The sequence below is a fragment of the Alligator mississippiensis genome, chromosome 6 (assembly GCF_030867095.1).
Source record: "Alligator mississippiensis isolate rAllMis1 chromosome 6, rAllMis1, whole genome shotgun sequence".
Classification (NCBI taxonomy): domain Eukaryota; kingdom Metazoa; phylum Chordata; order Crocodylia; family Alligatoridae; genus Alligator; species Alligator mississippiensis.
This window is the reverse complement of record NC_081829.1, coordinates 98,231,465-98,246,050: the sequence shown is the minus strand read 5'-3', so window position 1 is coordinate 98,246,050 and position 14,586 is coordinate 98,231,465. Positions and strand designations below refer to the sequence as shown.

Sequence of the window (14,586 nt, the reverse complement as noted above, 5' to 3'; positions counted from 1 at the left end):
AGACTCTTATGGGAGAAATGGAGGAGATCTGCCTGCAACTGGATGTGCTCTTGAAGGCACTTCATGAGCTCCACATGTTTGAGGGGACCATTCAGTGGCCAGTGGAGATCCTGAGACCTTTAGCTGAATGTGCAGTACTGATGCAGAGGGCACCACCCGCCAGCAAAGCAGATTAAATAAAGAGCCTTCCCTAGGAGATGCCAGCAAACTTCTACAGGCCTTTCTAAACTGAGCCACAGCTTTAAACTTGCCCCTTACTGACTTGAACCTGTTTTTGCATAAATGAGAAGTCTGTTGGAAATGAAGGAAGCTCATTGTGCTCCACGAAAAGCCAGCAAAGGTTTGAACGGGCTCCTCCAAGAAAGTAAATACATAATGAGAGGGGTGGCTAGCGGCGGTCACAGCACTTCAGTGTTAATGATCCTTGCAACAACTGTCGCTGTGATATACTCCTCGGACATGACCGGTGATGTAACCCTAACCCAGTACCGGGTTGTCTGCTCCTTAGACAATGGTAGCCCAGATAACCAGCTTCCAGTTCGCGGAGGTCAGGGGTCATGTCGGCACCCCCTGGAGTAAATTACCACTTGCTAGATGGCGCGTCTGTTCGGTGAACCCGTGACATTATTTCTGACTGCACGCATCCCCTGCGGTTCCTATCTGAATGAAGAATGCTGCGGATACAGTACGAGCGCGCAGTTTTAAAGACAGCCACTTGGCCGTTATTAGTCGGACACTGCGTTAATTGTTGCATCAAAAGCCTGATCTCATGAGATAAGACTTTTATCACATGTTTTATCCAGTTTCCTCGGGCAGATGTTTTAGATGTCAAGGATTTCAATGAAACAGAATTGCTGCTCTTCCTACCCAGCAACTGCTGCGGTTTCCAGCAGTCTGCACCCACTTTGGATGAGCAAATGTCTCACAGGAAGAGTTCTTGTGAATACATTTTTCCCCTCCGCCTCCCCATCTTGCTTTCTAAAGAAAAACCCATAGGAAATAAAAGAGGAAGTCTGGGGTTTAGATTATGCACTTCACTTGACATGGCAAATCGCTCTATAAAAGCTGGAGCCCAGGCTTGTTTAGAAATAACTTTTCATTTCATGTCAGAGGATTAATTGTCAACAAATCATATGGTCATAGATGGAAAAGGCAGATTAGGTCGCTAAGTCCATCCCTACTTACGGTGAAATGCCAGGGCCTCACTTAGTATTAGGAACACTGGTCCAAAAAGTACTAACTAGCTTCATGAGCCTATTCTAAGGGAACAGGAGGATGGGTAAGGATGACATTGCTTTACTGGTTCCTCTCCTCTACGTTCGAAACTGCTCCTTGTACAGACAAAGAGAGCAACAGAGAGAACCCCAGTAAGTAGCAATAAAATCTACATTACTTTGAAATGCTTTAGCAGGTAAAACCCTGCTCACAGCTTGTACCATTTGCTAGATGCTTCTGTGCCTGTGAAGGGTACCTATTTCAGTCTGCACAAGCAAAGCTGCACATTTTAGCTCAAGGGTCCTTAAAGGCTCTCACTTCAACTCTTCTGGGCTCCCTGAGTTGCAGAAGCTCTGTCTGGAACGGCCTATCTCCAGCTCCAGGTGGGACGCTGTAGTTCGGAGTTAGTTTTGCTTTCAGCCTGGAGGTCAAAGCTCAGCCCCCACTTTCAATGCCAGCACTTACCCTGCAATACTCATCAATGGGCTTCAGTCTTTTCACAGCCACGTCTCGAACATGACTCCTCCGGAACAGGATTTTACCTGAGAAAACACATAAACAGAAAGGGTTTAGGAGCTTGCAATACACTTAATTACAACAGAACAGAGCAGTGATGCTCTGGCACAAAGCCTGGTGTCAGGGGAAAAAAAAAAGCATTTCAGTCCTACCAACTTGCCTCTCTGACCTTGGCTCCGCTCTTTAACTGTGCATGTCTGATTTTCCCCACCAAGAAAACGAGGGCAGCAATATCTACCTCACAGGAGCGACGGGAGTCTTAATGTTTGCAAAGGATTTGAGAAATGTTCCGGAGGAACGTCTCATAGGAAAGTGCAAATTGTTTTTCCTAATTACTTTCACAGACTCCAGCCCCAGTGTTACCAATGATGCTTCTGCTACAGTCTCCTCAGTCCCATTTCCAGGAAACAAACTCCACTGTCTGTAGGTAGGGCTGGGATTTTCACTTTTCAAGAGGGCACTGGTACTGCAGCCTACAACTCCTATCATTTCCCCTCCTGGGCTAGATTATGGACTGTCCATGCTCTCCCTGGAGCAGTCCACAAGCAAACTGTGACCCAGGCATTCCCCTCCCTGCAAGTGCAGCACCCACGTGCTGCCTACTCCCTGCTCGCAGCAGCTCTTCACCCCTCCACGTGCACTGGCGACGCAGGTAGCCGAAGCAAAAGACTCCAAGGCAGCACACAACTGAGTCCTTAGAGACCCATGGGAGGCAACCAGTGAACAGTGAATGAACTGGCAAGATTTAGCTACGTCTTCCAGAACAGTGATTCTCAACCAGGGTGCTACAGCACCCTGGGGTGCCTTGAGATCCTTTCAAGGGTATCACAGGGTGCCACACAACATTAGCACTGTTAGCAAACCTGGGTCACAAGATAAACCCAGAGATACCAGATAGGAAGCTATAGTGTTAAAACACTGCCCTGCTGGGGCCTTTCTGAGTTTTGTTGCAACAGAAGAATTGCTCTGCTATTTTTCTGTAGTCAAAAAGGGAGTGAAAACCAAGAGCCGGCATCTTCTGAGGAGTGCCTTGAGTCTAAAAAGGTTGTGAACCATTCTTCTCGAAGCTCAGCCATGGCCTATACATTATATTGTGTAGGTTTTTTAATACCTCTTCAAGTGAAAAACACCCCCACTGAACCTTGATGGTTTCAGAGGAAGAAATTTGTGTGAGCAAGTTCAGTCTAAATAAATGGCTGGATTTTGTGTTAAACTGATTAAAACAAACTTTATCAGGATAATCTAGAAACTGAGTTTCCCACAGAAAAGGATGTCATAGAGCTGGTATTTTTTGGCTTGAAAAGATAATATCTTTATATCCTTTTTTGGTGGTTTTCTTCCCCTTCTTCTCTCATGTTGTATTTTTTTCTAACATATTGAGACAAGAATAAATTACATGTTCTCTATGTGGTGGAAGATGACGCTGTCTGCCAGCTTTATTTAATACATGAAACTTCGACGTAAGGCACAGACCAGCCTTTTGACCAGCTTCTGCCGCAAACTGACTCCCACTGCGCAATGGGAAAATGAAGAATGACGGTCCGCAGATCGTGAGACATGGGAAATGGCGAGGAACGGGAATCTGATCCAAGGCCTGAACTAGGAGCATCAATCTTGCCCGGCGGCGTACAGCATCTGAGAACTCAAACAGCCAGAACAGCTGAGAGGAGAGGAACCAAAATATTCTCAGGATCCTCCTACTTTCGATCCACTTCTTCCCAGACTGCTTGTCTCAAAGGCCTTACAGCCTGGGTACTTTGGTTGCTGCCAAGCAAACAGGGATCTCACCCCCTGCACACCCACCCCCAAATCTAAATGCATGTGGTTTTCATTCATCTTTGTTTCGTGGGAGCAAAAACTGATGTTTCATAAGTTTTGTACTGCCACGCCTGAGTTACAACATTACCAGGATTGTGCTAAGTCACAACAGTGATGCAGTGCGCTATTGCACTGAGGCTCCAAACGGAGCTGGAGGGTCTTCATGGACCCGCAAGATAAATTTGTCACTGGTAAACAAGGCAGCAAAAAACCTGCTTTACTGGGCTAGGTCTCCTGGCTTGCTTTCCCTGTTGTGCGAAAATGGCCAATCAAAGCCTCGCTTGGCTTTGGTTTTCCCTTCTGTAAAATGGGATGAACAATACGCATTTGTCAGATTTCTCTCAGTCTTTCTAAAGACCCAGCAAGGTAAAATGCCACATGATTACACCCTCTTTTTATTTTGGGGGTAAGAGAGAATAAAGTAGCCCCTTTGTCAGTGTTAGAAAAGCACTGATGTGGGCAAGCTTTTCATTTCTTTCAGAGTTTTATACATGTGCTTGAAAGAGTACGCGGAGCTTTGGAAATGATCTCGCTCGCTGGCTTTCCTGTTTTCAGTCCAAGCCACAAACTGAAAGCCAAACTAGTGACCATATAAAAACATAAAGGAACCAAAGACTTAAACACATTAAAGATCTCTTGTAAATGTAATTCAGCTTCACTAAAAAAGACAGTTTACAGGGAGGCCCAGTCTTCAAAGGAACATAATAAATGAAAGACTCAAAGCACAAGAAACCAAATAAATATATTAAGGAAGGCTATATTAAACACAGAGGGCAAGAAAGACCCCAGGATATGATGAGTCTTAATTCATTCCTTAAACGGTGATGGAAAATGTTGAGTTGATTGTGGTGCTCACATGAAACAAATCCCAGTAGGTGCTAGTGTATTTTTTTTGCTGAGGTTCCCTATGCAGAGTGCGCCAACTGGCAAACACCAGCATCGGGAGTTAGCAAGGTTTGATCTGGGTTTTAAGCATGGGTCTGCAGATACCCAGAGTTTTAGGGCCTTAAGACTGGGTCACAGGCACTCTGAATGGGTAGCAGCAGTCCCATGGACACCTACCACGTGCCCTTCGGTACAGCAGTCATGCCAGGGGTGGGACAATCCCATTGCACAGGGGAGGAGGCAGGAGACCCAGCAAACTTGTCCGACTACTGAGACTTGGGGGTGAGAGGCATGAAGGAGACTGGGAACGTGGCATCCTAATACCAAAGGCCCTCAGGACCTGCAGGGAAGAGAAGCCCCATTTCTGAGGCTACAGAACGGTGTGGAAAAGGCAGCTTTCCAGGTGCCCCGGTGATTCTGCTTATATACGGTATCCCTAGGAATTGTGCAAGGACACAGGTAATGCAGCATTCCTCCTTCACCCCCAACATCTTGGGTCTCCTCCTCTGGGAACAAGAAGATGATATAACAGAGCTGAAACGCCACCTTCCTCTCCGCTCCCCCACCGTGGACCCTAGGAGCGCGTTACCAAACCAACAGGGACGCTAGCACTGAGCTTGGATTTTCTAACAGCAAGTTTCAGCTAGAATGCTCCTGCAGACAGCCCCACACCACATCGGCAAGTGCGCAGGAGACAGAGAAGCAAGCAGTGGAGCCAGAAAAAGCGTGCGAGAAAGCCATGGGAGGCCAGCGAGTCCCTAGGAAACCTAAAGAAAGGCTTGGCATATACGTGGGTATGTATGGTATACTCTTCCTTGTCGAGTGACAAACAAAACTTGACCACCGCTCTACCAGTTCTCTTCGGGAATCATGCCCCATGCTTGTTAATCATTCCACAGCCTGGCACGGTGCTGAATGAGAAGCCCCTCTCCACCTCGGACGGCAGGTTACAAGCTGGCCGCACTGCACCCTGCAAGGATTCGAGGCACGAGCCTTGGCTGGGGCCATGAAAGAGCTAAGAAATGCGTTAAAAACGACTCTACAAAACTGGGGCAATGGGGAAATGGTGAAGGCAGAGAACGCGTGTGGCTTTTGCCAGCCCCTTCTAAGCTAAGAGGGTGAAGTTGCCCAGCATCCAGCCTCTGGTGATGGTGCAGGGTACAAGAGCCGTGCAGTGCAACACTTGATTTTACTGTTTTGTTTGAAAAATGGGACCTCTCTGGGAAAGGGATACGCTAATAGAAGGCCGCCTGAGCCTGAAAGCTTGCAAAGGAAAATCATTTTTTTGCTATTTTCTAGTTGATCTAATAAAAGGTATCACCTCTGAACCAAGAGTTTTAGAGCTGTGTATTCCTCTTTGTCTTAGACCAACACGGCTATAAAACAGATCCCTAAAGCATGGAAGATACCGGATTTTAGCCGGTTTTGGAATGATAAACTTCACTGCTGAACAAGAAAGAAGGATTTCTACACCTCCATGCCTTCCTGGCACCTGACACCACCAGGGAAGAGACACTGCCTTATCTGCACATCAAAGAGCGACTCACACAAAGGGACTCTCACGGACCCAGAGGAACAGACATCCACCTTCAGCTTCCTCTGCGCAAAGTGAAGTTTATTTCCTACCTAAGGGGACTTTGACCACCTTTAATTTCCCCTGAGCCTGAAGAAGGGCGCGTGTGCCTGAAAGCTTGCAGAGAAAGATATTTTGTTTTGTTATTTTCTAGTTGGTCAGATAAAAGGCATCACCTCTGAACCAAGGGTTTTGTACTCCTCTACATTCCTAATAGAAGCCTGACACCCTGAATCATGCCGGGTTTGTGCTGCAGACCATCCTCATTTTCCTTTCCTGCACCTGGGCCAACATGAACCACGTTTACACCAGTGGAACTTATACTCCGGTTGTACACTGATGAGCTGGGGCACACAAGTAGGCAACCATTTGGGGAGAGCTGCTCACAAGAGGCAGTGCCTCGCCATTAGGTGGTAGAGGGCAGGGAATTGCTTTGCCTAGAGCAGAGATGCTCAGCTCCTGGCCTGAGGGACAAATCCATCCCCTGGTGCCATGTCATCCATCCCACAGACCCGATCCCAGCACACCAGGCCAGGCAGGGGTGGTATGGGGTGCTGGACCCCAATCCTGGCGTGGGGGTTGGGGATGGAGGTAGCATGGGGCTTGACAGAGTTGGTGTGGGGTGCTGAGGCCCCGATCCTGGTGTGTAGGGCCGGGTGGAGGTGGTGTAGCACCCCAAAGCTTGATCCCAGGCCTTGGGGCTAGATGGAGGCAGTGGGGCACCCTGGGGCCCAATCCTGGCTTGTACAGCTGCACGGAGGTGGTAAGGGACCCCGATCCCAGCACGTACAGCTGGGCAAAGGCAGCACAGGGTCCCAGGGCCCAATCTTGGCACACAAAGACTAGTCAAAGCCATGCCAGGCCCAATCCTGACATGTGGGGTCCAATCTGGCCCCAGGACTGGCGCCGTGCAACTCATCTGGCCCATGGGGGCAAAAGGTTGAGTACTGGTCTAGAGGAGAAATGGCTACCCTGAAAAAGTGGCTGATACACAACCCACACACCAGCACGGGGGTTTAGGGCTCCTCTTTGCTCCTTGTAAAGGGTTGTTACACCAGCACAGACACATCGTGCGTCCAAACCGGCTTTAATGCTATGACCACACATTTGTTTTCCCAGGAATCCCAGCCTCATTCGCGGCCCAGGATGTGAATGGATGTATACAGGAACGAAAAGGATGCTATGCAGGCATTGCCTAACCTGAACACCTGGCTTTTCCACCTTAATAACATGCTTCTAATACGCTGTTTTCCTATGTAACGCTGTGCTTTGGGCATCATGGACTTTTACATGTGCTTTGTAAATCAAGAGCAGATAAGCCAGGAGCGAGCATGCCAGGACCCTGGACCCTATAAATGCCCACATGTGCTCTGATAAGCAACACGACCGCAACACTAAAGAAAAGGCAATGCATTGTCTCACCAGTCCCAGTTGCACACTGAACACCTCGTGGTAGTCGGGATGAGGGATGTGCCCCCTTCCAACACAATGGTGGGGGAGTGAAATGCTTCTGCCAGCTCCAGCACCAGAAAGCACATGGAGACTGGCATGGAAGGGAGAAACCCACAGTTCAGCAAACTCAGAGGGGCAGGGCTGAGACAGGAGAGACTCCTAAAGGAAGCACTTCTCCCCCCTCAAAACCACTCTCAAGGTATGCCAAGCAACTGGTCCAGAGTAAGGACCTGTTTAAAAAGGAGATTTTCCTTTCGCAGCCCAGGCCATCACAAAGAATCCCAGCCTAGTGCCAGGCCTCACCCCAGCACTGCAACAGAAAATAGTGCAAACGGTGCTTCACTTGCCTCCATGAAAAGCTGGGTTTTTTTCCCTTTTCCCAATCACTTCTTCATGCCTGAGAGAGAGAATAGAAGTCTGTCTGGGGCTGCTAAGCCATACTACTGTAGCTGCCTTTCCTGATATCTGTGTCAGTTTTAAGGCATCCTCTAAACAAGAGATCTCCAACTACAGCTCTCACTGCAACTCTTCACCTTCCTCCAACCCAGTAAGATAGTCGGCTCGGAGGATGTCTTTCTGGGTCCCAAATTCCTAGAGTACAGCGTAGCCCTTGGTTGAGGCACTCTGGCACTGAGAACTCCTGACATAACCTAGCACATACAACACGTGGGAAGCCAAATTGTTATTTAGCTCTTAGCTCAACTGTTTTCTTCTACCCTATTATTTTAAAATAGTTTTGACCACAACGTTTGATAAAGGATCTAAGGACACTGATTGCTCCATGCCAGGATCTTCTTCATGGCAGCACCAAAGAGTACGGAGGAGACGGGTCCACTCTGCTACAGCAAGAACATGGGGGAGATTAGTGCTTGCTCCGTATCGTGTGTCGTCTTTTCACCCGGGCAGAGCCATCAAACTTCAAAGCACTGTGTATGAAACCTAACATGTAATAAATATGCATCCTATGCAGCTAGGATATTTATGGGTATGTTAAAAATAATGGGATACTTCATGTGATTTATGTCTAAAAAAGACGGGTGCCACGACCCGCTCTAGAATACACAGCTGCTGCGGTCAAGTCTATCAGCTGCCTCCAAACCCCCCAAATACCTCTGCCTTTTGTTTCTACGCACACATGCCCATTACTTCTCTATTGCTCCGGTCTTTCTTTTCCTTCTCTGGCGAGCTGAGAGCTATAATGCCTCTGTAGGCTGCCAAGTGACGTGTTGGATTTAAAGTCCCTGTCCATTCAATACCGTAGGTCAGATTCTCGTCTCAGTTACACTGGTTTCCATAGGATTGCGAGAGCGTAACCAAGACAAGTATTTGGCCCTCGCTTTGTTATAGCATCTCTCTCCTGGCTCTGCAGCCTCCCGCACAGTAACCGACACCCTCTTTGGGGAGAGAGCATTTGTATGAAGGATTTTGCTCTGTGTGCGTGTCTCTAGATCTGTTTTCATGATTTTTACACATGGAAGAAACACAGATGTGCAGCTGGGCTTGAGACACACACTTCCCTTCCACCCCCTCGGCCCTTTTAAACCATGTTTCCCCTAAATCCCCGCAGGAAAATACATGAGTATCTGACATACAATAACCTTCACAAATGACCAGTAGGCAGGGAGAGCATTTGAACGCACGGTGCTATCCATGAGCTGAGTCAAGGGAAAGAGTGTGATAAGGGGGCAGTGGAAGAATGACTTTGTGCATCCCACAAAAGCCCACGTGCAGTTGGCACCAAGATGCATTTTGCTGTCCAGTGTCACATAGCACCATCTGACTTTTCCAGGAGAAATCCTGGCCTCTGTGGCCCATTTCATTGATGGCTTCCTAGAGTCAAAGAGTCCCTACCAGGATCCTGACAGTGAGAGCATTTGACAAAGAAAGAGAGGAAGCACAGGTGACGCTGTTTCCACTAGCGAAAGGGGTCGCAAGGAAGTAAACATGCAAAAGAGTCCAAACTGCTGGCTGAGCTCCCTCCCCAGTCCGTGTGAATACTGCCGAGGGTGGCAGAGGGCCCTGGAAGTGGTTGGAGCAGCCAAAAATTGCACTGACGCACCGCCCGCGATCGCAGGGCCAGATCAAGAGGCAATGTGCCTAGTCCTTTCTGCCCAGGCACGCAGATCCTGTTTCTAGAGGTGCCGGAGCTAAAATGTCAAAGAAAACCATTGAAAAGCAATAAAGTGTGGGAAGCAGAGTGTGAGTGGATCATGAAATAACACACCACACCGAGAAACCTCCTTCTGCTGGGAGGGACCCAAAGGAACGGCCTCCAGCGGGCAATTAAAACGGAGAGGCTTGGCCGAGTCCTCTGAGTGCAGCACTTCTGGGCTGCTCTGATCTCTGACCCCCTTCAACAGCGCACGTAAGCCCAGCTACACCGGCTCTCAGGCCGTCAGCCAAGTTGAACGTGCGATGCCCTCGTTTGCAGCTCCTTTCTGGCAGGCTGGGCCCTGTGTGCTGACCTGTAGCACGGTCCACGTTATCAACGGACCACCGGCACACCGACGTGACCCCCTCTAGACCGGGCACACCAGCCTTCTTGCCAGAGTACTACAAAGCATCCGCTCCATGCCGGCTGACCTCAGCTCTCGCAGCATCACAAGTCCCCAGATACGTTCAAGAAGACAGAAGCAACTCATCGTACAAGTGATGCCCCGGGGAGTGGGAGGGAAAGGGTGAGGAGAAGCAAGCTGGGCAAGCCAGCTCTTAAGGAAAGCTCTTTCCTCTGCTGACTTTTCTCCATCAGAGGCTGAAAACTTATTCATCATACTGCCCCAACCTGCCTTTGACATTCTCTGATGCTTTCCATTTCCAACACCTTGTAGTCTAATGTACGGACATCACAGGAGTCTAACGATCAGGCCAGTTAGCGTGATCTTTGAAAGCAACGGGAAAAATGTCTTCGGATGCCCCCTTGTACTTGCTGAAAGGACAAGACAGTATCCTTCGTCAGAGGACATGAGCCTCCTGTTTCCATCCATACGGCCTCTTCAGCGGTTCCCCGTGCCCAATACATATTTGCTGTCTTCAGATTTCCGTCTGCTAAGAACAGTAAATGAACGTGGTGTCTCCGATGCCACTGGGTGATGCAGTTATTAAATGCTGTTAGCTAAATGCAAAGGCTGACTTTCTTTCTGAACACATTGGAGGTCTTCACCGCTTCTGCTACTCATGCTGAGCTCTTCGTCCTTTTGCTGTCTCTAAAAACACACCAGGTAGTGAGTGTCCTGCTCATCTGGGGACTCAGCCAAAGCCTCCCAACGGAGAGTCCTTCCCCCAGCTTTGGTGGGAAGGACCATCGAGGTTCTCAACATGTCCACGCTGTATCTGTTGGAGCCCACACCTTGTCTTCTGAAGGGGACAAACCTATGCAAGCCTCCCCATTGTCCTCAAGACTGCCTGTGAGATTTACCATGGCCACTAAAGTCAGCCTGGCACCCAGAAGTCAGAGACACTACCTCATAGTTAATGGGCTAGTGCCAAAAAGAGCTGACAAAGAGCCTTTGAGCCATGTCCATTGATGGTGATGACCCCTCCGGCAAGGTCACTGAAAGGAGACAGATTTGGTTAGTAGTATCGTGTACCATTGCCAAACGACACTGGAAAAGCATAGCACGATCCTGGCCACATCCCTTGGCAGGATGGGCAGTAGCACTGCTGAAGACACTCCACCCCAAGGAGGCTGAGCAGAGGAAATATGAAAGACAATATTTGCACTCATGCCACAAGAGCTCTCAGAGCAGTTCACTAACGTTAGTGAGTCAAGTCCTGCCATAACTCGAAGTGGCTTCACAAGGGTGCGAAACCAGGGAAGAGCAGATCTGGGGGCGGGAGGCAGCGCCCCAGGAATCCAGCGAGCGGTCCTCGCATCCCTGGCCCGTGCTGTCTGCCTAAAGCAGAAAGAGAAATTTGGCAGATCGACATTACACTGCCATTCAGTTCGCAACGAAAAAAGCCCCTTCTCTTTTAGTCAGGGTTTTCAGTCTGATCAAAGGCCAGCTCTCCAAGTTTTGCCTGTAACGAGGCAGGGTCGTCCTCTGGGGAAGAGGAAAATTAGGTCATCTGCCTCTGATGCTGCGATAAATGCAAGTCAGCAGCGAGACTGGCAGCAGAGCAGCTCCTCCGAGCAGCGCGGCCGCGGTATCTGGAAGGCGCCGGTCGCAGCATAATTTAAACAAACAAACAACTGGGTGGCAAACATACTGGGCGCCTGTACTCATCCAACCTCAGAAACCATGGACAGGGAGTTGTTCAGCACACGTTTTGAGCTCCAGGACTGCAATCCCAGGCATTTTATAAAAGCAGAGCTCTATGGGGCTTTTTTTCTGCCCCTGCCTCCTCTTCTTTTAAAGGAAAGTGCTGTTCCCAGAGCACCCCTGGTTGCAGTGCAAGCAAGCGACTGACGGACAAAACGGCTCCCCTGCTACTACTAACACTAAACCTGGCTGAGATTTCTGAGACAGCCAATTTTGCCCTTAAATTAGGTCTTGTCATGTCAAGAGATCAAGCTGAAATCAGCCCTGATCTCACTCAAACAGGATCATTTCTTGCAAGAGGAGGGGTAAATATTTTGGGACATAAAGCTGTCCCTTTTGTGCCCGAGAGGCATGTCCGTTAGGCTTTGAACCTGTGCTCATTAATATCCACCATAAGGTTGCTCTTGATGTGTGTGGGGCACGATCAAGAAGCAAGCGCTGCTCTCTGCTCCGGGAGGACATTGCTGTGAACATGGACAGTGCCCTGCCTCCCGCGGGGGCTCCCAGACTACAAACAGCGCTACCTAAATCATTGCTGACGGGGCCACAGGAAACTAGGGACAGGAATCTGGTACATCGGGGCAGAAGTAAGTGCATGGACTGGAGCTGGGATGGAGCTTGGCACGACCTCCATCTACAGGGCAGGTCTGTGAAAAGTCACCACCATCCCCTACCCCTGCTCTTTTATTAGTCCTGTTCTGCTGAGATACCAAGGGGCCGTGAGAATGCTAACTGGATGATCCACTATGTCACAGTGCAAACACACTTACACTATTTGGGTACCAGGGTATGAAAAGGGAGATGACAACCAGGACCTAAAAACCAGGCCGAATCGCATTAAATGCATGGCATATCCACCATACTACGGTGCAACCTCAAGATGTGATGGGCGTTTGTCTGGGCCGATAAGCACGTTCTGTTCCTGCCTACACCCCATGAGTACAGGATCCCTCCCAAACTCGTTCTGATAAAGCCTTTCTGCCACAACCCACATGTATGGTTGTCAACCCTACAAGTGCACGATGAAGAAACAAGCAATGATTAAATAATACAGACTCTGGGCCAAAGGAAATCCTTTATGACCTACTTCTTCCCTACACTCTCATACAACAGGTTCACCCGGAGGGAAAGCATCGCGTCTGTTCCCAGTTCTGAGATATAGTTTCTCAGCTGGCCAATAATCCCAAGGGCCTGTGTTTTAGGGTGCCCAGCTTGAAATGATCAGTGGGTTTGAGCACCCACAGCTCTGACTGAAGCCAATGGAGACAGTGGGTACATAGCACCTCTGAAAACTAGGACATTTGTGACTGATGTGCTCAGATTTACTGGCTGCTCTGGAAACCGTGCGCTTCAATCTCTCTGTAAAATGGGCATAATAATGTGAGCTGGCCCGTGGAAAGCACTTGAGCCCCATAGAAGGAAAGCACCATAAACAGTCTTGATTTCCTCATCTGTAAAATGGGCATAACAATGTGGAGTGGCCTGTGAAGAGTGCTTTGAGCCCCACAGAAAGAAAGCTCTGGAAAGGTAAGTACTAGCCCTATAAGAAATCCTACTCTTCAAATATTGGAATCATCTCATCTTCCAAAATGCTGGTCTTTGTAGCAGCCGCTGCTATCCTCTCCCTCCCCGGATGTCTTGGGTGCTGCATGGACTATGAAAGTTTGCCTCCTCTGACAGCCACTTTTTGCCATAATTAACAAAGTGCCTGGGTCAGAACAAAAAACCCTACAGTGAAACATCACTGTCACACTTCGACAGCCTTTCCAAGCCAAAAAACAAAAAGCTTCATTCAGGGATAACTGCTAAGGCCTATTAGTCGCCCCTTGAAAGGAAAAGTGCCTTGAGCAGAGGTGACAAGGGGACCCAGCCCGCGGACACTTTCGTCTTCCTTTCATGATTAACGTGTCCTTTTCACATCCCAGGGAGAAAAAAAGGGCTGGAAACAGATGCAGCGTTGTTAAATTTTATTAAATGAGTGGTGCTGCTGCAAGTGTTGTAAAAGAAACTAGATATTGCTAAAATATTCCAATAAAAAAATCCCATCAAGATGAACAGCAGGAAAAACCAGAATTATCAATACAAGCTCAAAACAGCCCTTTAAGACCCTGATGAATTGCACGTGGAGCTGTGAACCGGGCTGGCGAACTGGACAGGCTGCCAACGAAACGCACACCCACACAAGCCGGTCCTTCTCTCCCAGCATCACCACACAGGAATGGCAGCGCCCCAAATACCGTTCGTCTTTGTGTCCTGGCCTGCTCTGCTATGCAGGGCTGGCCAAGCTTTAGAGAAGTCCTAACACCAGACACCTCACATAACCCTCAGGGGTGGCCGAGGCTGGAGACACGAGGTCCCAGGTAGAGGCCCAATAGTGGACGGCAGCCATCTCCTCCAATTTCAACTGAAGAAATCCCTCTGGAAGACGGGGTCTCAGCCTCCTCCATGCAGTCCGTCGTTACGGCTCAAGAAAATGCTTGCATGACACTATTACACTAAGGGGGGAACACAAGTTTTACTCAGTCCAATTTACTGTGAGACCGAAGACGGACGGGATTATTTGTAAAGGTCCGAAAACCTTGATGAAACCGTCATCCAAAGGAAGCCCCAACCCAAGCTTATCCTTTATGTCAATCATAGCACAAACAGCCAAAAGTGCTGTTAATATAATTATCTCCTTACTGCTACTTTGGGAGGCCTTGCTGGGCTCCAGTATAGCTTTCAGTAATAGGATCTCTTATTCCATAATTTATGAGCCTGTGTCTTCAACAATTTTCCACTTGTGAAATTAATCACAGTCTCCCAGTTGGGTGAAAAAAGATCCCCTTGCCATTGGAATTGGATTTGCTACGGTCAATTAGACATGCT

At 48.7% G+C, this 14,586-nt stretch overlaps 1 protein-coding gene across 2 annotated transcripts in view; it reads right to left on the bottom strand.

The window, feature by feature from the left end:
- Nucleotides 1-14,586, bottom strand: part of SH3PXD2A (SH3 and PX domains 2A) — a 333,629-nt gene that overhangs the window by 184,118 nt on the left and 134,925 nt on the right. For both annotated transcript variants that reach the window (XM_019485993.2, XM_006273659.4), the window contains exon 5: nt 1,681-1,757. In XM_019485993.2, the coding sequence (XP_019341538.1) occupies nt 1,681-1,757 (77 nt within the window). The remainder of the gene's footprint in view (nt 1-1,680; nt 1,758-14,586) is intronic.